The following is a 24,933-nucleotide window of genomic DNA, read 5'->3' as shown; positions in this document are numbered from 1 at the left end:
ACCATAAAGCTGATTACAGAAAATGAACCAATACAAAAAAAAACACTGCTCAAAAGATAGAGCCCTCGCAATTTTCCAAATTCCGAGTACCGGCGAGAGGATCTTTTCCAAGAAGCAATAAAGTGTTCAGGTTCACTCAGCTATATATATAAACTACCATGCAATATTGGGGCAGTAGCTTTACTAACTTTAATAAATTAAAAATCAAACTAATTGGCCTTTCTTAAAATCTCGTCAGGTATAATGAGAAAAGTTAATTTTGCATTTATATATACACCGAAGAATGCCCGCAAAGTATAGTGCGCTCTGCAGTGCAATAATATTAAGAAAAAGTAATTTTATGATTAGATAATATAATGCATTTCTAAGCACAATGAATAAACGAATAACCAAATCAATATCCAATATTACAACGCAAGAATTCCTCGTGTATTTCGATAAAATAACAAAGGTAATGACTGATGTTATGTACATTATTAACAGATAGATCTTCCCTTGGAATACGTATTGTATTTATTCGTCGTTGAGCCAATAACAACAGAAACGGAGCCTAATTAAAGCAAAACATCACGTTTGTCTGCTGTGATACACGGCAATCAAAAACCCTTCAGAGACGGGAATAAAATTAGTTAATCTCCCGGGAATCTAGTTGAACTAATCCGACGGAGAGACCAGATATCACGTTTCATCGATACACAACGCCGGAGGCTGATTCTCGATTTGTTGAGACTAAACCATGGATAAATTTATTTTGTAACGATTTTTTTGAACGAGGTTCAGGATTCTGATAACTTAAAACTTTTATTATTTAGAAAATTTTAAGCAAATAAAAAAAGGCAAACAGTTATGGGACTAATTGACAATGCAAAAATATTTTTAAAAAATTCATTGTTATTCATCAGGGATTGTTGTTTATTTATCTTAACCTATTTAATCTCTTATACTTTTGTTGAAAGGATAAAACCAAGATCCAGAAGAAATAATAAGGACAGGTTGTTTTGGAGAGTTTGAACAATTCGTCAAATTTAATTATTAACTAAATTTAAAAGATATTTAAGTTATTTGAAAGATATTTTTAAGTTATTTAATAATTTCAGTTCTTTCAAGTAACTAGCCTTTAATGATATAATTACAGAACTTGAAAAAGACTTTCACAGAAACCGAAAATGAACGTTGAATTTTGATGAATTCTTCATATTCTCCGAAACAACCCGTCCTTAGAATCATTTCAAAGGTTTTATCCTATTTAGTTATATCCTATTAGACATTAAAAATACGTTGCGGCATAACAATCGACTAATTTTCATATCCTTTTAATAAAAACTTAATTTAATCTCAAAATTCGATCTTCTAAATGGTAAAACAGGATCCTCAGGAGGGTGGCAATTTATCAACCTACTTTTGATATTAAAAAATGACCTACTAACCTAACCTAAAAAAACCTATTTAACCTAGTGTTTTCATCACTTTCAAGGGTGTATTGTATTGTGTTGAATTGAATTGTCCCTGTCCTGAAATAACCGGTTAACGTAAAAAAGACACGTAAAAGTAATATAATTAGTGCACATATAGCGCAGGTATTTTTCTTCTCAAATTTCTCCATGATTCCCGGATAAACTTCTAAATTGGTAAATTTACACCCCGAAGCAGTTCCCAGCTTTGCCGGGGTAATAATTGGCCTGAGCTTCGGAAACTGTTTGTGGATTTAATACCCACGGAGGTTATTTATGCGATCAAAGTTGACTGGGGAGCAATAATACATCATCCTGAAAGCCAGGGCGGACAAAACACAATACAACAGATGTACTATCCTCGTTTTTACGGTATGACTAAAATAGTATTATGCTTCATTAAAGCTTTATCCCATTACCGAATATGGTGGTTAAATAAATACGATAAAGTGTTCATAACTGAGAAATTCTGGATTAAATTTATTTTATTAAATGTTTTCGTTCCATGAATAACTAACCTAAAAGTTCCACCCTATAAATATCTGTTTAATAACTTTAAAATTATTCCATAATTCGGTAACGAACTGCCTTATAATTTGGAATCAAGATTCTAATTTCTCTTACCCAATTTGTAAGTTGATCTTAGTTTATCTATATAGTGGCCATTCGTTTTATCGAAAATAAGTTATTATGCAATAATAATACCGTTTTGTCATAACCACTGTGGAGAGCCGACAGCTTTTCTCTAAAGCTATACTTATTTTAAATTAATTAAAATATTACATCGATAAATGTGTTATAATTGATTTGCCGTACTTTTTAAAAGAAATTTGACTTCATGCAATTTTCTTCACAATAAGAGTGAAAAAATGACTTTGATATAAAGCAAGCACTTAAGTGAAATTGCAAACCATATTATAAAACAAATTTTCTTTATCTTAACACAACTCATCGGTATTCATCGAGGATTCAACAATGACCTTGTCATTTTTTATGTGAATACCACCCAAGAGTCCAACTGCTCCCAACCGTTTGGAGCCAGTGAAACTATGGCATCTTTAATTGGGGGATGTTGTTAGGCTGAAGGTAGAAGGGGTGGTAAGAAGGTGTGGAAAAGGGAGGTGGGGAAGTACTGATGATGATACAATACTCTAAAATAAAGTGAGAATCTTAACGATGTGAGTCAAGAGGGCATGTTCAAAAATATCCTACGTATGAATGGACCGAATTTGAATTTTTTTTATAGTGAATACCTCACAAGAGTCCCAACTGCTCCCGTCTGGAGCCAGTGAGACTATGGCATCCCCAATTGGGGGATGTTGTGAGGCTGAAGGTAAGTGGGGAAGGGAAAGAGGAAGGTGGGGAAGTACCTGGCTATTCAGATCTAGTCACTAAACACGGCTAAAGCCATTTGGAGCAACGTTTCAATTCTGAATGGTGGTCTTACACCAGGGCGATACTGGTAGTATCTTCCACTCTGGAACGTGCCGCAAATATACTATATATTATTATTTTAATTAATTAATTGTGAAATAACACAAATTAATCAAATAAAATTTATTTGCGCACGCCGGGTTCGAACCCGCGACCTTCGGAATGGCAGTCCAATGCGTTACCACTGGACTATGCCGGCCGTCGAATTGGACGAACGGTAGAAAATTGATCTTTTAAGGGACTTTTTTAATTTTTCTTAAATATAATTAAGTTATATCCGTGGGTATTGGTCTAAAAAACGATTTTACAGTTATGAATACGTCCGAATTTATTGAGTATCGAACAAACCCCCGTTATTAGAGTCTTACGCCTTACTTAACAGAAGTTTAGAAATAATATAAAAAATCTTAAATTCTTCAATTTTTAAAAAAAAATTCCGAACATATCCGTTAAAATTTTAGTAGCTTCGTAGTATAAAAGGTGAGACTTCTCTTTTTGAGAAGATGATATTATATTTAGAAGTACAACACAGACTAAAATTCACACTGAGATTCTCGCATTTACTTTACGGTAGTGTTTTAAGATGTAGATTAGGCAGACAGCACCCTCTCTCATCCATTATAAGTGGGTTCTTATCAATTTAACGCAGTTTCCTAAATCAGCATCGTAGCATCAATTTATTCTGCAAACCTGTGTAATCAAGATTGACCTTCGTTGTAATGAAAAACAATTCGATACATTTCATTCTTACGATAATTAAGACAAAACCTATTTTATAATGCTGACTTCGTGATTAAAAAAAAGTGGGTGTGTCAAGCCTACGCAAGACAGAAGTGAAACTTCTAGTTTCAGCTGATGCTTGGCGTGGCGCAGTTCGCTGGTGTCTGAGAGAGAGGAAAGAAGAGAAGAGAGAGAACGTTCGTGAGCGGCTCCCCCACCTCAACAAGGTTTCACTTCAAAAATGCCACAGCCGAGAATCGAACCTCGCTTAACTGATTGAAAGCCAACCACGCTGAGCACCAACTGTAAGCAAAGCCGCATAAATTGATTATATTATGTAGGTTCTGAAAATATGAGAGCTTGTTATGTTTTATAATGTTACCTACATCACACCCAAAATATAATATATTTTTAAAAATAATGTACAATGTACAGAAATAGAATCCCACACAAGATCGCGTAGTGCGCTCTAGCGAACGGATATTTTATCAGAGGGAGATAGTTTTAATTTTTTTTTCTGTAAATTATTACATATTATCAAAATAAATAAATTAATTAAATAAATGTAATACAATTATCATAATATACGGATTAGATAATAATTTTAATCCAACACAATAACGCAAAGCGCGCTCTAGCGGAGTAATGTTTTATCACAGTGAGATAAGTGTTTTTATTATTTTGCAATATTATTTTCTTTTAAAAAATGTTCTGACCTACTAAAAAATAAGATATTGAATGAAAAAGGCGTTAAAAACAAAAAAATAATGTGCGATGGCCGAGAATCGAACTCGGATCAACTGCTTGGAAGGCAACTATGCTGACCATTACACCACCAACGCCAGTTGTCGGGATGAGCTAAGAAGCATTTATATGTTACTTCAAAACTTTGACTAGATCAAATGAACTTTAATCGGTGGTGGGGGTACCCGCATTTTCGTTTCGGTCATGAGTCGGTTTTACTCCGGTCCTCGAAATTGCATGACGCGCGTAAAGAAGTTTCACTTCAAAAAAACTAATTTTGAAATTAAACACGTCGTCGATCGAGTTTTATAGCTCAATATTTTACAGATTTTTTTCATCTTGTTGAAAAATTCATTGTATAACACTAAGGTAACAAAAACAATTAATGACGTCTGACCCCTTTTTGAAGATAAGTTGATTCTTCTTAACTCCAAAGCTCATTATACAAATAAAGTTGTAAACTAAAAATTGATTGCAACTGATCCCAATGTATAGGTTTTTTATCCTGCGTCACGAAACAGAACCTTAGTAATGGTTAAGATCTGATTATTTATGTTTACAGAACGATTATATAAGTCAGTCTAAGTTTGTTCGATTAAAGTTAAAGGTTAATCTAGTTTATGATCATATAACAATGTTCTGAACATTTCCTAATGCCCTACATCACTCTTCAGCTGGAGATCAAATTAAGATAATCCAGGAACAAACGATAAAGGAGATATCGCGTCCTAAAAGTGATTTAGCCGCTAATTTGGCTATCGGAATTCGATGGTGAATTTTGATAGCATATCATGCGAACGTGCTTCGGTGTTTAATCTATTGATATAAATTTTACTAGCCCTCTGCTAGTCAACGTTTACAATTAGTCACACTCGACAAATTTTGAATACAAAAAAAAAATTAACTTACGATAAACTGAATATTTTTAATTCATATATTATGCGGAGCTCAAAGGAAGTATAGGGTTTTCCAATAAGAGGTGTTATTTTGAATAGCCCGCTATTTCGGTAGATGTTACTTTTGAAGTAGTTATTTTTTGACATTTGTCAAGTAGAAACTACGCCAGTGATAAAATTGGAACGATACACGCTTCAACAACGCATTGAAATTATTAAAATTCACTTGAGTGAATAAAATGCAAATCATCAAAAAACAAGCAAAATTGTCGCATCTGGGACTCGTAAAACCCAAGAGTTATTGTTGAAAAACCTTTCTATCCTCAACGTGTGACTTTTTGGTGCGGTTTATGGTCTGGCGAAGTCATTGGAAATTACTTTTTCAAAAATGAGGATGGAGCAACAGTTACGGTGAATGGAATGCGCTATCGAGAGATGATTAATGATTTTTTATGGCTGGAATTGGATGGTATTGATTTGGACAACGTTTATTTTCAACAAGACGGCGCTACGCGTCACACAAGCAACGAAACCATTGATCTTTTACGATTTAATATCAAAATAACACCTCTTATTGGAAAACTCTGTATATCACGAAAACCTATATTATGATAACCTATAAAACCTATCAATATATAGCGATAATAAATTTAGTAGGCGTTTATGTTTTTCCGGGAACTCACGCGTTTCTCCATACATTTAACATTTCTGGAATTCCCCGGGCGCCGTCATGTCGCGTTGCTGCATGTATAGAACTCATTTTCATAATACGTTGACCTTGATGCAGTGGAAATTTCTGACCGTTGATGACAGCTGTTTCAACTCGCTACAGTTCGTTTCACTTTGTGAGTTATTATATTTTTATCTGAGTGTAGCCTAAGATTCCCATCTGTCCCCAGCCGTCTGGAGCCAGTTAGACTATGGCATCTCCATTGGGGTATTTTATGCGGAAATGGAAAAGGGGAGGTGGTGGGGAAGCAGCTGGTTATTCATATCTGGTCAGCAAATGGCGGCAAAAGGCATTTCAGGTAATGTTTCCATTCTGAATGGTGGTCTTTCACCAAGGCGATTCTGAAAGATAGTATGTTATTTTGAATGGATAAAATATGAAATAACACAAATCAATTTTTTTGTATGCCGCATATATTTTATAACTCACTACCTCTGGATTCGTATTCGAGGATCGTAAGCGCTCAACCACGGAAGTCTTTTTTTTATCTACTCATTCAGCAACAACAACTTCATATATATACTTTTACTATCATCAAATGTTGGTTATCTCTCATGCAATTATGGGGTCGAAAAATTATAAAATTTTATATAATCCGGTAATTGGCTTGTAATATGCAAACATAAAACGGTTATTTGTATATTTGATACGATTAAAGCCAACGGTCATTCTTAGCGAAACCTTACCATATCTGTATTTTTTTTTTAATACAATTAATTCGTTATTTTTAAATATGTGAACATGTGAAAATAAAGCTTAAATAAGTTACTATTTTTCCCTTTTCGGGAATCGAACGTGCTACCAGATGTGGAACTAAGGAACTAATAAGTTTGTTATATACGCTGCGAAAAAATAAGTATTTCGAGAATCGATTCAGTTTTGGATATGCGTGTTCGGAAACATTTCGTCCTTGAAAGTGATATCATTAGAATCTTTGCTTGTTGTTTTAGAGACTTGTTGTTTATGTTTTTCCGGACATTGTGTTTGATTTTGGAGAGTGGTTTCAAGGATTTCAGAATGATTGGCGATATGGAGATTCAGATCGACATGTACAAGTAGCGCAAACTTGAAACGAATACTTGATTTGTGTACCAGCGAACATAAAAGTTAAATACTAATTTTAAATTCTGGTCACAGTTTGTTTCAATGAATTTGTGAAGTCATGCTTCACATGTTTAAATTGAAGCAACATTTGATGTAATTATCATCGATGCGTTCAATTTCTGAATCATTTAATTTGGGTAGGTATTTCTATGCCAATATTGTTGATGGTTAAGTACATTGCATGGGTTCACTAGGGTTGTATACGAGTATTTATCGAGACGACAAAGTCTCCATCAAACCATTATAAACGATCAATAACTAATTAGAAAGTTGACTTCAATACTGTCTTTATAGTAATGGTTCAACAAACTTCGTGCCATTCACCAGACGGAGTGATGTTTGGAAGTGTCTACTCAGTTTCGTCACAGTGCTTAATTAATTAGTTAGTGGGTTCAAATGGCCATCGCACAACATGTAACCTTCCGATCTATTAGCTTGTTGAAACCTCCGTGAATACCTTAGTAGGGGAATTATGTCTAGTAGTGCAACCTCTATTTCAACACGCTGTTAACAGCCTTGACGGGTTATCAACATAATACAGAACATGACATTTACTGACCTATTGGGAGCTTTACCCTCTCATTCAGAACCACGTCGAGCAAGAACATGTTATCAAGAAGCACCCTTCGGTGACATCACAGTGCTAGTTACCCTCACAGATTTTTATATTATAATATATAGATAGATGGCACTAACCTATCAAGAGGTTGACACCCTCAGTCAAGTCCTTATCGTACAGGGTAACCAACTTCTTCCCGTCCACCAGCAGGGGCGTGATATCCAGGAGCACCCCTTCGGTGACGTCACAGTGCTCGTGGCCTTGTCGAGTCACCTGGTAAACGGCAGTCATGGGCGCGTGATGCATCCTGGGAAAAAACAAAAAATGTTGTATGGTTTCAGCAGTCCTTTATTGATAGAACGGTTTAAATTACAAGTGAATTCAATTGTATTATTATTGCCTATTATTTTTTATTTATTTAAGATTTTAATCCAGCAGGACTAGGAAAGTTGTGCAATTCCACTCTGCAATATTACATGATATATAAACACTATTACAACTCTTATACGTCTATAATTTACAAATAAAATAATGTATACATAATCTGTTTTGTAGCTATTTTAATGTAGTCTTCTTTGAAAGCAATAAACTGAATCAAATACTATCTGCAATCTGGTGCATTTCTGATGAAAGGAGACACAGTCACTCGTCTTTCCTCCCTTATTTAATCCTGGCCTCAACGAGATCCGTACTTACGAATCCGTTCCTACAACCCACCCCTAAATGTTAAGCCTATTTCTTCTTTGGATATTGCAATTTCTTTTTTTTAGCTTTGCGACGTACTGCGATAATTCAATCCTAATTTGCCTCTCTTATTAACAACACCAATAGTAAAAAACATAGTATTTTAGTTTAAATTCTATATTTTTCTGATCGTGGGTTAAATCAGATTTAATTGTATATTTAATTTAAGTGTTTATTTCTCATGTTCCCCTCCGTTTTACTGCCACTATCAGTTAAATCTTCCCTGACGTTCCGCATTTATTTCTCCGAAAATGTTTTCTATTTTTTATCGCACTGCAATGAATCTTATGTTATCGTCTGCTCGCCCATTGAAATAATTTACAAAAAAGACTTAAAAAGAAGATACATTAAATAATCTTGGATATGTTGCGTGTTTTATATCCGGTGGCGGGAAACAGCACGCAAAAGCCGGAAATGAAGGCCACATCCAATCAGATAATTTCCTGCAGAAGAATCCCCTTTGCTTTTTCGACTTTTCTAAACAAATACCAGTTTACATGCGCAATCATTATCATAATCATAAGTTTATTCACATTTTATTAGAACAATCAGTAAATTACTGAATGATTTCTTTATTTAAGATTATTTTTTTATTTATATTTATATATTGTGTGATAAAACGTGATATAAAAGCGATTTGCCTGTGTCGTGTATCAAAGTTTGTAAAATAAGGTCTAATACCTTCTTCTTTCCTATCTCCTTCCCCTCTCCACTGCCTCCAGCCTCACAACATAACACAATTGGGGATGCCATAGTTTACTGGCTCCAGACGGTTGGGAGCAGTTGGGAGTCTTGTGCGGTATTCACGTAAAATTTTAAAAAAGAGCATTTTTAATGTTAGCTTTGTTGAGACAGACAGCCCACTATTAAATATTGTGAAATACCTAGAGAAATAAAATGTTGTATTACCTACAATTCCACAAAATGGTAATGGCATTTCAGTTATATATTGGTTGAATATCTTCTTCACAATTGTTTAACGCATTTATCTCCAAATTGTGTCAAATTTGAATGCTTTGTGAATAATTTACGTCGCTACTTTCAATTTGTCTTAGAATTGCCTTATCAATTTAGAATATTGGAAAATCTCATTACTTTTGAATTAGTTTCAAAATAGAGTGGATCCAACCATGGAAGTCGGTTCCCGTGTTATTTATTATTCTAAAGGTCTTGCCTCTGTATTGGCCGAATTTTGAAGGCGTCAGATTAAGATTAGAGCTTATTAATTGGCTTTGGGAGCAATAACGTTCTGTAAACTTTTTGCGTGAGGGTTTAGATGGGGTGTTGTCGGGGCTTTCCTCACCCTCCCTTTTTCCTTATCCCTTCTCTATCTTCCTTTTGGGGCAACTTAAGGCCCCGGGCGGAGCCTGGCAGAAGCTTTATGGTAGCAAAAATGTCAATTATTACACGATGAGAAACAAAAATTCTTTAACTTAGCTGTTACGACCGATAGCAAAATGTTTTGGAAAAAAACACTCTTAAAAAACGGAGTAGGGGATTTAATCAGGATATAGAGGAGTTTCAGGTATGTTTGTTTTAATTTAATTAAGCTTTTAGTGAAAACTTCTAAAATACGGTTTATACCTTAACTGTTTGTTGGTAAGTCATATAATTTGCAAAGTATTTTTTTTTTAAAATAATATTTTACAATTGTTGAAAAGAATGTGACCTTACTGGTGTACCCTGTTCTAAGGTCAAATTGTACAGGGTAATTTTTGTGAATTATAAATTGTAAATTTGGTGAAGTTTTTGTAGTAAACGTGCTAAATATACAAAAGGTAAATTATAGAGCAAAATAATAGAAGAAAAATATAACATTATAGAAGAAAAATGTATAATGGAAAAAAATACAAAAGGAAAACATAATATAACGTTAATCTTTGTTGACAACATTTTATAAATATTCTTCCATCCCGTGTCCATAATCCATATCTTAATACTTCTTTTGAAGTCGTTTATTTTTTTAAAGGTTTTTATTGCAAGAGGGAGGATTTTAAATACTTTTATATAGAAATATTGCATATTTATTTGCCCAAAAGTAATTTTATTTGTAGGTTGGTTAAATGTATGTCATAATGAGGATCTTGTGAATCGACTCGAGTTTGTGTGTGCAAAGTTATACTGGTTTTTGAATGCAAAAATTACAATATATTTTGAATATAATTGTTTCAGAGACATTAAATTCAACGAATTAAAAACATAGTCTGTAAAGTTCTGATGGGGACTATAAGAATAATTTTGAAAATTGCCTTTTTTACTGTGAGGACTGGTTTTATGAGGATTGTATTCACGAGTTGGATTCTGTACGTACTGCCGGAAAGGTATACACTTATACACACGCTTTAAATAGGTAAAACGTTAATAAAGGCTCACAAATTAATACAATTTTGAAATATCACAGCAAAAATTTCTCAGAATTAAATAAATAATATTTTTAATGTAAGACATGTTTTTGTAAAAATAAAAAAGTGGGTGTGTCAAGCCTACGCAAGACAGAAGTGAAACTTCTAGTTTCAGCTGATGCTTGGCGTGGCGCAGTTCGCTGGTGTCTGAGAGAGAGGAAAGAAGAGAAGAGAGAGAACGTTCGTGAGCGGCTCCCCCACCTCAACAAGGTTTCACTTCAAAAATGCCACAGCCGAGAATCGAACCTCGCTTAACTGATTGAAAGCCAACCACGCTGAGCACCAACTGTAAGCAAAGCCGCATAAATTGATTATATTATGTAGGTTCTGAAAATATGAGAGCTTGTTATGTTTTATAATGTTACCTACATCACACCCAAAATATAATATATTTTTAAAAATAATGTACAATGTACAGAAATAGAATCCCACACAAGATCGCGTAGTGCGCTCTAGCGAACGGATATTTTATCAGAGGGAGATAGTTTTAATTTTTTTTTCTGTAAATTATTACATATTATCAAAATAAATAAATTAATTAAATAAATGTAATACAATTATCATAATATACGGATTAGATAATAATTTTAATCCAACACAATAACGCAAAGCGCGCTCTAGCGGAGTAATGTTTTATCACAGTGAGATAAGTGTTTTTATTATTTTGCAATATTATTTTCTTTTAAAAAATGTTCTGACCTACTAAAAAATAAGATATTGAATGAAAAAGGCGTTAAAAACAAAAAAATAATGTGCGATGGCCGAGAATCGAACTCGGATCAACTGCTTGGATGCAACTATGCTGACCATTACACCACCAACGCCAGTTGTCGGGATGAGCTAAGAAGCATTTATATGTTACTTCAAAACTTTGACTAGATCAAATGAACTTTAATCGGTGGTGGGGGTACCCGCATTTTCGTTTCGGTCATGAGTCGGTTTTACTCCGGTCCTCGAAATTGCATGACGCGCGTAAAGAAGTTTCACTTCAAAAAAAATGTTTTATTTTATTACTCTATTCTAAAATAATATATTCTACATACTCGATTCATTTTTTATTGTATCCAATCCGTATCATTAGCGCATTCCATGAAATCATTTGCACAATATCACGTTACGATATGCATGCAGTTGTGTGTTCTGTCGCTGGATGGTACCCGATACTAATTCCCGCGCGAGTTTGGAATTCCCGCGTGAACGGGGATTTCCCGCGCGGCTGACGATTCCGACACAGATTAATGAGCCTGGGAACAGGGATGGAACAAACGTAAGTTACATTTCACTGGGACGTGCCCCTGTTTTGAAGAGTCCCATTTAAGAGTACAGTGGGACAACATAAATTAGAATAGTTTTTAAATTATTCACAGATGGAGCACACAGAAATGAAAATTATTTTGATTTATATTTTCAGTGTTCAAAATTTAAAAAAAAAACTAGAGTTTGGTAAAAAAATGTTAAAATGATGTTATTTTTAATTTGACCATTATCAATTAAATGTGAATCATAAGTTCAAAATGCCTCCCTCAACCAGTCATGCAGTAGGTAAGCGGACGCATTCGCCGCCAAGACCCCGACAAACCTCACCCCATGAACCCGGGCACCCCTGCTAAGTCACCAAACGTAGCGATCCACTTAGGGTGACCTTTGGCAGAGATCTTTGTTATCAAAAAAAAGGTTCTCGTGGCGGCGGTACCCATACCCGCTTTGGAAATTATATTGTAGACATTTTTTACACCGAAAAAGGGGTTTCTTTCGGTTCGTCAATACAAACGACCTTTCCCAACTTTCTCTGAATATAAACCACAGTATTATTCAATATTCAACGTTGATTTAACAGAAGAAAAAGATTTCCAATATTGCCCGTTTTCGGCAGAACGAAACGGAGCAATCTCTTCCAACCAATCTACCCAAATTCAATTAAGAATTTGCGGTGGCATATAAAGTTAGGCGTACTCCGCCTAAACTCAAGATGTTTTAGGTCGCACCCCATCACGAACTTCTCCTCGCCTCTTGTGCTCTCCTGGTGGAGAATTTAAAATGTAGGTATCACCCCTGCGGGTGGAATTTCAACTAAAAGAGAAAATCGTGTGGCAGGGTAACAAAATATTATCTATTTTCATGATGTCGACTGCCTGAAAGCTGACAGGAGTCTAATCCTAGTTCTGACAGCGTTCAGCGATGTTATTTGACAAAATGTTGAGGATATTCGTTCGTAAAGCTGCTGAAATATTTTGTGACTTGCAAAGTTTAAATGTTCATTTTATAATGTTTAATTTGCCACGTTGGAACCATAATGCTCATGTTGTTAAAATTATACAAAATAAACGGATAAGAACAAATTTACATTACCTACTTTTAAGGATTTTTTAAGATTCAATTTGTGTAAACTAAAACAACAAGACAAGATTCGTATTAAATAATCTTGTTATCAGTGTAAAATAATAATTTTAGTAAGGTTTATAAAAGTTATCTCGTTAAATGGAGTGAAGGAAATAATTATTTCATAAGGTTATTTGTGGAGATTTACTGCGTCGTTTCATTTACGATGTGAAATGCAAGGGTGAATTTCCTCTCAGTGGCAATTAAAAGAGTTAGTATAAGTGGATCTATGCGTTGACAAGGAACACAGATGAATATAAGTGTTATGTTTCATCGGTTGAATACAGTTAAGGGCTTTAAAAACAGCTCCTTGAACCCAAAAGTTGGAAGGGAAAGGGCGGATGGAGCAGTATTAAAAACATTAAAGTTTTGAAGCTCCGCTTATGCAAAGTTCCATGTTGAAACTTCACACGAGTCTGCTGTGAATCCGTCTTACTTCAATCTCCTCACTCTCATCTGGAACTTTTCGGATTTTATCTGTAATCTCTGAATTCTACTGGGCCAGAAAAGAAGAATGTCAAAACCAGATATCACCCTGGAGTTTGCAATTTTGAATTTCCTGGGAGAAACGGAGGCACGAATTGTAAATGGAAACGTCCCCAAGATTTGTATTGGAATGTTCTTTTTTGTGTCGTGAAAAAACTTTATTTCTTCGATAATGTTACCGGAAGCCAGTTCAACTTTAATTCCCCATGAATAATTTATGTTCAATTATTTTTCCTTTCAATAAACGTAGAACGGTTTTTGTTTTACTTTTTTGTAAATGTTATTCGCAATCACGTTTCAATTTATTGTTTGATTAAAGAGATTTTTATAGAATGTACTCTTACAATTTACACTGCGGAAAATTCTAGTTCTTAAAACTTCTGTAGAAAAACATAATTTAAGATAGGGACAATTTATTTTTACGTCTACCGAGCTAGATAACTAAGCATGCCAATGAAAATTCACCAACAATATTAATTTCCTTTGTTTGTAACTCTGGTTCAGTGATTTGCTTACAGAAAATTTTTCAATATTGGAATAATAATATCCATTGATTTGTCACGGGTCTGCGCTAGTAAGATTCGTTAAACTGATTGAATAAGGATGTTTATAAACATGCAACCAACATACTTACACATTATTAAAATAATTATTATTATTTTCATTGATACATTTTGTTACATTGGCACAGTTATGAAATACACGGTAATATGAAAATAAAAGGAAATATAAAAAAAGTTTGAACAAAAAATCCCACAAAGACAAAGTCTGTTCGTCGGTATAGTAATAATTCGTATAATCTATTCCGACATAACTTAGGATGGGGTGTATAACAAACATTCAAATGTAATATTGTCGCCAATTGGCGCGATTTTGTTTTTATGAAATTTGAAAAGACGCCGTTAAACGCCTGTTCTAGGTCTGCTTCTTTGATCAGCAGAAAGCAAAATGTCATGTAGCGATGCTTGTCAGCGGATCACTGTGATGCACGGAGATTAACGGGGACCTTCAAATGTAAAAAAAAAACAAATGGCGTAGATTGGCCAATTGATGACAATGTTATGTTTTCATTTCTGAGAACAGCCTAAACCCTACAATGACAGATTATAAATAAATACGGGCAACGGACTGTATCTTATCTTGTTCCTACCATATTTAATAAGATTCCATTTGCCTGTGTTATAACTGATTGTCTTTGTATTTTATACTTTTGTATTGTAGTAAGTTAAAAATTATTCTATTGTATCTTTTTTATATATTTCTCTGTTTTGCAGTTATTTAAGTTATTTTTCTGTATCTATTGTAAATGTTGTGATTTCTTGTTATATGTATGTTTTAGTAATACATTAATATTGTTTAATTGACCTGCTGACAAACTGCTTTGGCAGTTTAGCGGGTGCTAAAAAAAAATAATAAATAAAAAAGTCAGACTTACCACAGCGGTAGTCGTGAATCTAATATCATTCATAATAAGTGAATAAATGAAACGAAAATACTTGGTTTAAAGTCAATAAAGTAACTAAAACCAAGTATTTTCGTTTTATTTATTTAAAATGTCAAGTCACAGTTCTTTTGAAAAATTCATAATATGTGAGTTAACGACATGATGTTATTATTTGTAACGAAATAAAACGCAATAATTTTGGTTGTCTGTGATGTGAATAATTCGGCGTAATTTTAAATTAGTTTAAAAATAATAAAAAAATGGGACTAGTGGTAGCCACCTCACATTTAATCAGAGAATTGTTTGACAAAAATAGTTAATTATTCTACGTATAAATTGTGTATTATTTTGTTCGAATAGATAATTTTTTAAGTTTACTAACATCGTGATTGGAAAAGTTAATCTTTGACGTCTCTCTAATTTGTCAACAAAAAATAAAATAATTTTATAAAGATAATTGGCAATATATATTTTTGAAAGTGAATGTGATCATGAGACAAATATTTAATATAAGTTTGCCTGTGTTCAAGAGATACCTGAATGACATTTTTATGTAGCATATTTAAAGAGGGATTGCGTTAATTTGTTGTTTTCTTGTAGATGTGTTGTGAACTAAAAAAAATGTAATTTTTGTGTTGATGTTTTAAAAATAAAAACCTTCTGTTATAAAAAATATGTATAATGTAATAGCCAATCAGGGCGTTTAAATTAATAAATAAATATATGAATTATACATATAAACACTATCTGTGCTATTTTAATAAAAAATTTAACAGGTTCGTTGTCTTAGCATTTAAATGTAATATTATGCCACACCACTCCAAATTATGAATAAGAGTTATAGTTATGGTTATTTTTGTATTAGCCTTGCAAAATATTGAACATAATAGTATCTGATATAACCATTTTACAAGGAAAACCTTATTTTCAATTCCTTTATTACGCAGATTCATTAAATTCATGTTCAGTGTTCCATTCCATCGGTGGTAAATAGTTGCTAATTTCCCCACCTTTCTTCCTATTCTCACCCAAACCCCTCACGGTATTCCAGAGTTGGACCAGTTTTGGGATATCGTTTAAGATAAAAGATGTCCATTAGTTATATGAAAGAGGTTCGGAGAATTTATTGAAAACTCTATTTTTTTACGAGGAAATCCGATTTCAACGAAAGTTTGTATGAAAACGTTTTTATATACGATAATAATACTCAGGCTTAGAAGCCTGTTAAAAGTTACAGTTATTTGATAAAGTATTTCGAGGGTTAACGAACTCGACTAGCAAATCGGAAGGTCGCGGGTTTAAATTCGTACAGGCGTACGCAAGTAAAATTTATTTGGTGAATTTGTGTTATTTCGCAATTTATTCAATTTGTTTTTTTAGTATTTTATAGTGAATGTGTCTGAAATATATTAAATTAGAGTAAAAACTATGCGTGCGTTTCCTAATTATATAAAATATTTTCGATATCCAAGTAATAAAAAAATTGTATACGCTGAACATTTTGTGAAATGGGTTGGAGAGTTTTTCAACCCATTTTATTTGAAAAGTGGCTTAAGTCAAAGAGTATGTCCACAGTTCTCTTCAATATATACACTGATGAATTCATTTAAATACGTAATGAAAAAAAATGTAGGTAAAATAAGGAGTGAATGATCTGATTTTTCATGCACCAAATAAACTACTCCAAGTGAAGAATTTTCAAAATCATCACTACAGTTTAAACACGTACTATGTCAAAAGTGCCGCTTTGGTTTTCGAATGTAAAAATGAACTCATACACCCTTAGACGGAAAACGGATGTTGATAATAACGTAAAATGCTTGGGACAAAGAACCTTTCCAGCATCGATATCTTTACAGAACTTCAAGAACTTGGAGAGACAAAGAAAAACGATATCCGTTAGAACAGGTACGCTATCAAGGCATTTTCACTTATGTAGCACAAACGTCAAAATAATACTATTCAACGCATTGTGTACCACACTATATAGTGACACCCACAATAACGCTAATCGGCAAACATTCCGCCTATCGAGATACTGCAGTGCTACGGAAATATTCCCGCAGGGACGAGTGCACTCTTTCAGAGCACTTTTCCGCCACGCACGGGAAGCTTATGGCGCAGACCACGCCAATCCAAGAATAGCATCATCACTGTCATTACTGCCTGGAAGAAGTACCCAATCAAAAACGGTCAAATATCTATCCATCGTGACTATTTGCATAATTTCTAATTAATATTTTTCCGCCTATTTTGATTTTTATTTTTTGGATTATCGTTTTGTTTATACTCTGAATTATGTTGCATTACCCATGCATACCTTTTGAAATATATAACTATTTTTATATTGGGATAACTTTATGTTATCTAATCTTTAAGTTTCCAAATTGGTTTAGCTCAAAACTCAAACAGTTAATAATTGAAAAAAAGAAAACTCATAAGCTATTTAAAGACACTGGCAACTTAAACTTGTATCGAAAATTTTCTCATTTAAGGGAACTGTCCAAAATCGAATCAGCCAAATGCTATAAATCTTATGTAGAAGTTACTGAGTCAAAATTACTGCAAAACCCTAAACAATTTTGGCAATTTGTTGCGCAAAAGCGTACTGATAATGATCTTCCTTCTAGTATGCACTATAATGAAACTCATGCTACTAACGGTCTTGACATCGCCAACCTTTTTGCTAAACACTTCTCCTCTGTATATTCTGGTGCCTCATGCAACATCCCTCCACTCAACTATGACTACAAAATTGACTTGAATGATTGCCAAATCTCACTTGTAGAGGTTTACCAATCTTTAAGTAAACTTTCTAACAAAAAAAGTACCGGACCTGATGGCATTCCAGAAATCTTGCTAAAAGAATGTAAATATTCATTATCTAACCCAATTTGTATGTTGTACAACTTATCACTCTCATCTGGAACATTTGCTGATTCATGGAAAATTTCATATATTCTACCCATTTTAAAGTCCGGGAACAAGTCAAACATTGAAAATTACAGACCAATATCAATTATATCTTGTATTCCAAAAATATTTGAGTCGATAATTACAAAGAAAATCACTCCTATATTCAAAAATGTTCTGATTGATGAACAGCATGGATTTAAATCGGCGAAATCTACAACAACTAATTTATTGTCCTTTACAAATACCATTGTTAAAGCCTTGGAAGACAACACTCAGGTTGACGTACTCTATACTGATTTCTCCAAAGCCTTTGATAAAGTAAATCACTCGATTCTCATGGCCAAACTTTATGCTATAGGCATTAGAAACCCGTTGTTATCATTCTTTCGCTCTTACTTGAGCGATAGAAAACAAAGGGTTAAAATAAACAACTTTGAATCCTTTAACATTGACGTAACGTCCGGCGTTCCCCAAGGAGCTCATTTGGCCCCGCTTCTCTTCAACCTTTTTATTAACGATATCACCAAAGTTTTTTCTCATACACGCTTCTGGCTTTTTGCGGATGATAATAAGATTCTTCAGATAATTAAATCCTACCTTGACTGCTTACATTTTCAACGTGATATTGACTCGTTTAATAATTGGTGCAAAATAAACTGCATGGAACTTAATGTTGATAAATGTAAAATTTTGTCCTTTTATAGAACCAAAAAACCTATTCGGTTTGATTATAAATTAAACAATGTTTGTTTATCTACTGTAACATCTATCAAGGATCTTGGGGTCACTCTAGACTGCAAACTTTCTTTCCGTGAGCACATTAACAACATTGTTAACAAATCACTTAAACTACTTGGCTTCGTTCATAGAATAACCTCTGACTTTAAACATATAAGTACCCTTAAAACTCTTTACTGCTCGTTAGTTCGCCCTCACCTTGAATACGCTAGTGTTATTTGGTCTCCTTTCTATGCTGTCCACATCTGTCACATAGAATCCGTACAACATCGCTTCCTACGAGGAATCGCTTGGAGGTTGGGTCTTGAAAGAGGAGAGTACTCATATGATGAAGTTGAACAAACTTTAAACATTTCTTCTTTGGAGAAACGTAGAAGGGACACTGATCTGATTTGCATATTTAAGATTATCAATGGTATTACAAGACTCACCTGCTTTGTTGCAACTTATCCAATTCAACATCCCTTCCCGTAGACTCCGAAATAATGAATTGCTGTTCGTCAATCAACATTCTACCAATTATGGATACCATTCTCCTTTGTCCAGAATGTCGAGACTTGTCAACTCACTGTCAAGTCAAAGCATTGAATTTTGTGGTATATGCCTAAATGACTTTCGACAGTCAATACGCAATGTCTAATTTCTAATGCCCTTTGAACCATCTTCATGCTTTGACTTATTATTATCTCCCATTCTTACTTTTATATTATTATTGTCATTGTTATTGTCTTCGCTCCACATTTATATATGCTCTCCTTTCACTGTCATCTCTGTTTATAAAGCGTATTCGTGTAATTAATATGTTGTTAATGGACTATTTGTCCGTAAATAAATAAATAAATAAATAAATGATTAAAACGACAATTTGTAATTTTTCTTCATTGAAGACAATATTAACGACTCGCAAACGAGAGACGTGAAACAGAAATGACGGAAAAAGATTCAGTCGCATCTGGAATACTCTTACTTGCCAAAGAAATGCTCTAACCATTAAACTAATTCAAATCGACTCTATCCGACTGATAGCTACCAACTTTATCTTCATTGTTTTGGCTTCTATCTTTATCTATCATTACAAGATTATGAAGGTATGTTGAAATGAGTAAAATAAAGGTATAACAGAAATTATCAGGGCATTTTAACGCAGCGTGGCTATGGATCTCACCATGGCTTCATGGTTAACGCAATTTACCTTAATGTCGAGCGAGGTAAAGCGCCGTCCTGACGACACAATCATATATCGTATACGTAGCGGTCCTGAAGGAGAACTATGTCAAAAGTTTTATTTTTATTTCTAAAAGCATGTTCGAAACTCCCTCTACTTTTTACTTCCCGATAAGTCGATCATAAAGCAATCGATTAAAAACGATAATTTCTCACTTATCATCACTCAACTGAATTATTAAAAAATAAAACCAACAAAGAACAAAGTTTCATTCAACCATTTGTATGTCTACTCTTTCTATGCGGGTTCTCTAATGAAACACTGAATACGCGTCTCCAATCCCCAAAGTAAATAGTAGACTGGGGTAATTTTGCATAGCACCCTCCATACAGGTGCGGTTTTCTATTAATAAAGTGAAACCTAATATATCATGTAAATCCACCGTTCGCACTGGCTCACGTGACGAAGCTCCTAGTATTTGGTAATTATTCAGGCGAGCCGAGAGTTGTGAGATTATGTAGGGGCTGTATTAAATTTTTTAGTACCCTCAGATTAAAACACAACTTATCACCACTTACCCATATTACAGACTGCAAGGCTATTATTATAGCTTTCAGTGGACACAATTGATAAAAAAATCAAATGATTTGAGTTCGTGGCTCTACATTGTAGCCATTTAAGATGCAAAAGTAGCAGGAACAAAAAAAATTGATTTAAAAAAAATAGCATATGTACGACGAAGAAGAATGGAATCAATAAATGATACATTAAAAATAACGGGAACGCAAAAAAAGATTGCAATAAATATAACACGCATTAAAGTATTAAAATACAATCAGCAAGTTACAAAATCAACCAGTAAAACACAAAGTTTGTTTTACTACAATACATTTATTTTAAAATGTCTTTTAAAGCTTATAAAATGTTTTGAACTGGGTTAATTTTGTATACATTCATTACTGGAAAAAAAGGTAAAATTCAAATAGATGTATTTAAAAAGAAGAAAGATAATCCAAAATGTAACAGATAAGATCAATAAATAATTTTAAGCATAATGCATGCATTTTGAAACAGGCGTTATGCATTTAACCAGTTAGATAAATTAGAACTTTTTCGTTTCATTTCCTTGCAAGGAGGTAAGTCTTAAAAACGACAAAAATCATGCTACACACAAACTATTAAAAAACATATGTCATTAAATTGTTTTTATAAAATAATAAAGTTTTTACTTGTAGAAGCAACCTAGTCAATGGTGATAGTAATCTGGGGAAGGTAGATTTTGTTTGTTACTCGATTTTCGCGAGGGAAGATTTAGTCCACAAGGAAAATTAAAAAGACTTGTAAAAGCGAAATAAAAAAAGGCGTAGAATTATTCTAAAGAAGCAAATCTGGATGAGAATAGCCGTGCATCAAGTAATTAACATCGTATATAAAAGATTGGATGAAAAAATAAATAAAAAAAGTTACGGAAGAAAAATAATTACACGCAAGTATGCGTTTATAACTACAATAAAGCTAGTGGGTATGTCCGCTGTGCCCCCCATACAAGCAATACTCTCAAATTACTGATTTTTTAACTGGTACCACGTGTGTGTTAAAATATAGTATCTCAGACTCAGACCATTCCAAAGATATTAACATTTTTCAATGCTTTAAAATCAATTTTACCTTGAGTTATCTTCGCTATCGATATGAGGTTTTGCCGGAAAGCATCCAGATTTGTTGGCCAAGGAAAATAGATGTTTCTAAAATAATTTCTAAAGAAATGGAGATATCGAAGGTAAAAATTTCGTTCCAAACACGTCCGTTTCATGTTTATGGCAAAACTAAACCAAGCATTAAAGCCAACACGAAATAAGTTGTGTCTGGGAAAGGGTTTTAGAAAAAAATGCAACACTTCCTGTTTCCTATCTTGACACTCGTGGATTACAGTAAAATCATTCCGTTTTACATAGAACCAAAACTGCTGAAATTTCCTTTGCTGGGACAAGGAACTGGGGTGTGGGTGTAAAGGGGGAGGGGTAGCAAAAAATGACGTCGGATTAGTGTCGCCACGACGCTGCTACGTGATTCCATAATGCCACCACAAGGGCATTCCGGCGTCCCGACGCTCGCAACGCTCCACGAACCGACAGATAATATAAGGCGATCGTAAAACTTATTACCCATAACATACAGTTGCAAATTAGCAATTATTATTAAGGGTTCTACTTGGCTGATTCTATTTTCGGATTGTTTATTTGTTTGTTTTGTTAAAAGAGATATATTGCAGAATTTGTTTTATTTGGTGATGCGTAATCTAAAACATTTGTCGTTTGTGATAATTATGTTAATATAATGTTGTTCAAAAGTCGGAGGGAATTTCCAAATAATATTTATGTATTTAGCAACAGATCTATCCAGTTTCATAATGTTTTCACATTTTCCGAAATGTAGCTCTGCCGGGGCAAATCCTGTAATTCTTCCCAGGGTCAAACCACATTGCTTCCGAAGCGTGTGTATTATGTAGCCCCCAATATGAGCACAAAGAGAATGTCCAATGAAATGAAAATTATCCAAGTTCTTGAGGTTCAAATGGAGATATATATATCGTGCATGAGGTGTGCGGCGATGACAACAATCAGTCTGATGATAAATAAGATTATTAATCTGATTTTCCTACGTAAATATTTTAAACATTGTTTTGTTACATGATCAAATAATTCTGTATATTTCAAATAAAAAGGGTGTCAGAATTAAGGTTAAGTTGTTAACAAAAATTATTTATTCACGTTAGTAACAAATATTATTTTTATGTGTTGTCATTATTCACGTTAAGTAGAACTTTTTTTGTATAATTGAGAAGTTGTTGGCTGGAGAACAATTCTGAAATTTACATATAATTTACCTATAATTATGGGATACTGATTGTTTTCAGTGGTTCATTAATTAAAGAAGTCTTTCTGATGACTCTGTGCCTTAACGACATTCGAAAAACGTTCCTGACCGTGTCAGCAGCGAATGCGGTCCTTATGACGTAAACAAATAGAGGGTTTTATTCACCGTCAAGGAAGTTGTTGCCCGTAGTTATTTACCAGCAAAACTTAAGTTTGACATCAGCTCTCCGTGACTTCCTGGTTTCCTGGTAGCTCAGAAAAACGTCACCCGATATTTCGTAATTTAGTTTCAACCATGTTTGTTTTCTTCCGTTTTAATTTAAAGACGAATTCTGTTTTAGGTTTAATTTGATAATATAAAAAGTTTTTTTTGTCATTTTGGATAAATACAATTCGAGACGTAAGGTTTTTTGAAATTTTACTACATCACTTAGGACGGGTTGTTTCGGAGAATTTGAACAATTCTTCAAATTTCAACGTTAATTTGCGAGTTCTGTGAAAGAAATTTTCTAGTTCTGTTATTATTTCAGTTGTGTCAAGCAACTAGCCTATAATGATATAATATCAGAACTTGAATAGGACTTTCACAGAACTCGCAAATTAACGTTGAAATTTGATGAATTGTTCAAATTCTCCGAAACAAACGGTCCTTAATCTTTAAATGATTAATCAAGATGATCACGGGAGTAACTTCTCGACTATTTAACATAAATATTAACTCTTTATTTCCTACGTGGTTTTTGTTAATCCCTCGTATAATACGATTAACAAGTTAGATTCCTCGCTTTTTGAGGCTCTGTTATCAGCCTTTAAAGGGGTGAAGTAGATTACTGAAGATGATTTGAAAGAGTGATATATATATATACGAATGATAGACGTAGAGCCCTTTTATTAAAAACAATTGTAAGTAATTTACGTAAGTGAAAATATCGACTAAAACATGACTTATACGAGTATAGAAAAAAAAAATCTTTACATCTGAGTTAAGTAGCATTTAAAGAAACAATATTTTTTTATTTTTTTTTTATTTTTTTTTTTATTCTTTTTTTATTTATTTTTTTATTTTTTTTTTCTACGAAAATATAAAATTGGCGAGTACAGCCATAAAAGCAAAAATGTATAAAAACTTTTCAATTAAGTATAAAGTGATGTGTATTAATATATATTTTTTGTATGTATATATAATGACACATTTTGTATTATTGATTAGTTTAATTTTGTACCCTGACGATGCTCGAGTGTAGCGAAACCGGTCGGTCTTAAAATTAATAAAAATTCGTGGTTTTAAACAAAAAATATTCTTTTATTTCATTCAATATTTTTTTACTTATCACCTTTTAAATAACAGAAACAGATGTGTTTTTTTATAATTTTTATAGCATAGTTTGCTTTTTTATACCGAGATAATTTCATACAATTACTTTTTCAATTCTGAATAGATATTTCTTTAAAAAATTACATTTATTTTTTATATGTAATTTTAAGCTTCAAAACTTAATGTGTTCAAGGGAAGTATGCTTTATGATATATATGGAAATTCAGAAGATCTTCATTACAAATTAGAGAGTTGCCGTAACTAAAAAAACAATTGTCCGGATTACTCTGTACCGTGTTATCCCAAACTATAAAACTAATAACATTAAGTAACAGCGAATATGAATGTTCTCAGTACTGGAATTCTGCGGTACACTTATGTGCAAAACATTACAACACAAATGTTTCGTTTAATCCAAGCGTGTTATTACGAATTATAGTATTGTATTCAAGCAGGACAAAGTTATTTCAAACACAATTTTTTTTGGAAAACCTCCAAGTGAATCGCTTAGCGCATCCATGCAAACGATACTCAGATATTCCGGGCGAATGCTTTGGACGTTTTGTTTTGAATGAATGCGAAAAGTATTGACAGTGACCCTTCTTTTTAACAAGGTTGTAATTTATTTATACCATTAAAAAATAAATTAAAAACACAAATACCGTAAAACGTCAAGTATATTTATGGAAAAAAACACGAAGGTTGTGCATTATGAAGAGACGTATCATATCATTTATCAAAACAGTGAAACCTGGTGAAAATAAAATAAAATCTTATAATCCAGAATTATTACAGTCGGTAGCTGGTAATGTTGGAAAATGCCGATATTT

At 33.3% G+C, this 24,933-nt stretch overlaps 1 protein-coding gene across 2 annotated transcripts in view; it reads right to left on the bottom strand.

Moving 5' to 3' along the window:
- The window catches only part of LOC149425260 (uncharacterized), a 282,468-nt gene that overhangs the window by 131,594 nt on the left and 125,941 nt on the right, over positions 1-24,933 (bottom strand). For both annotated transcript variants that reach the window (XM_089650268.1, XM_089650269.1), the window contains exon 4: positions 7,776-7,945. In XM_089650268.1, coding sequence (XP_089506394.1) covers positions 7,776-7,945 — 170 coding nt within the window. The remainder of the gene's footprint in view (positions 1-7,775; positions 7,946-24,933) is intronic.

The sequence above is a fragment of the Hesperophylax consimilis genome, chromosome 3 (assembly GCF_061612785.1).
Source record: "Hesperophylax consimilis isolate HC1 chromosome 3, BYU_Hcon_1.0, whole genome shotgun sequence".
In the NCBI taxonomy this organism is placed as follows: Eukaryota; Metazoa; Arthropoda; class Insecta; order Trichoptera; family Limnephilidae; genus Hesperophylax; species Hesperophylax consimilis.
The sequence above is the reverse complement of the archived record's forward strand: the minus strand, read 5'-3'. Positions and strand labels throughout refer to the sequence as shown.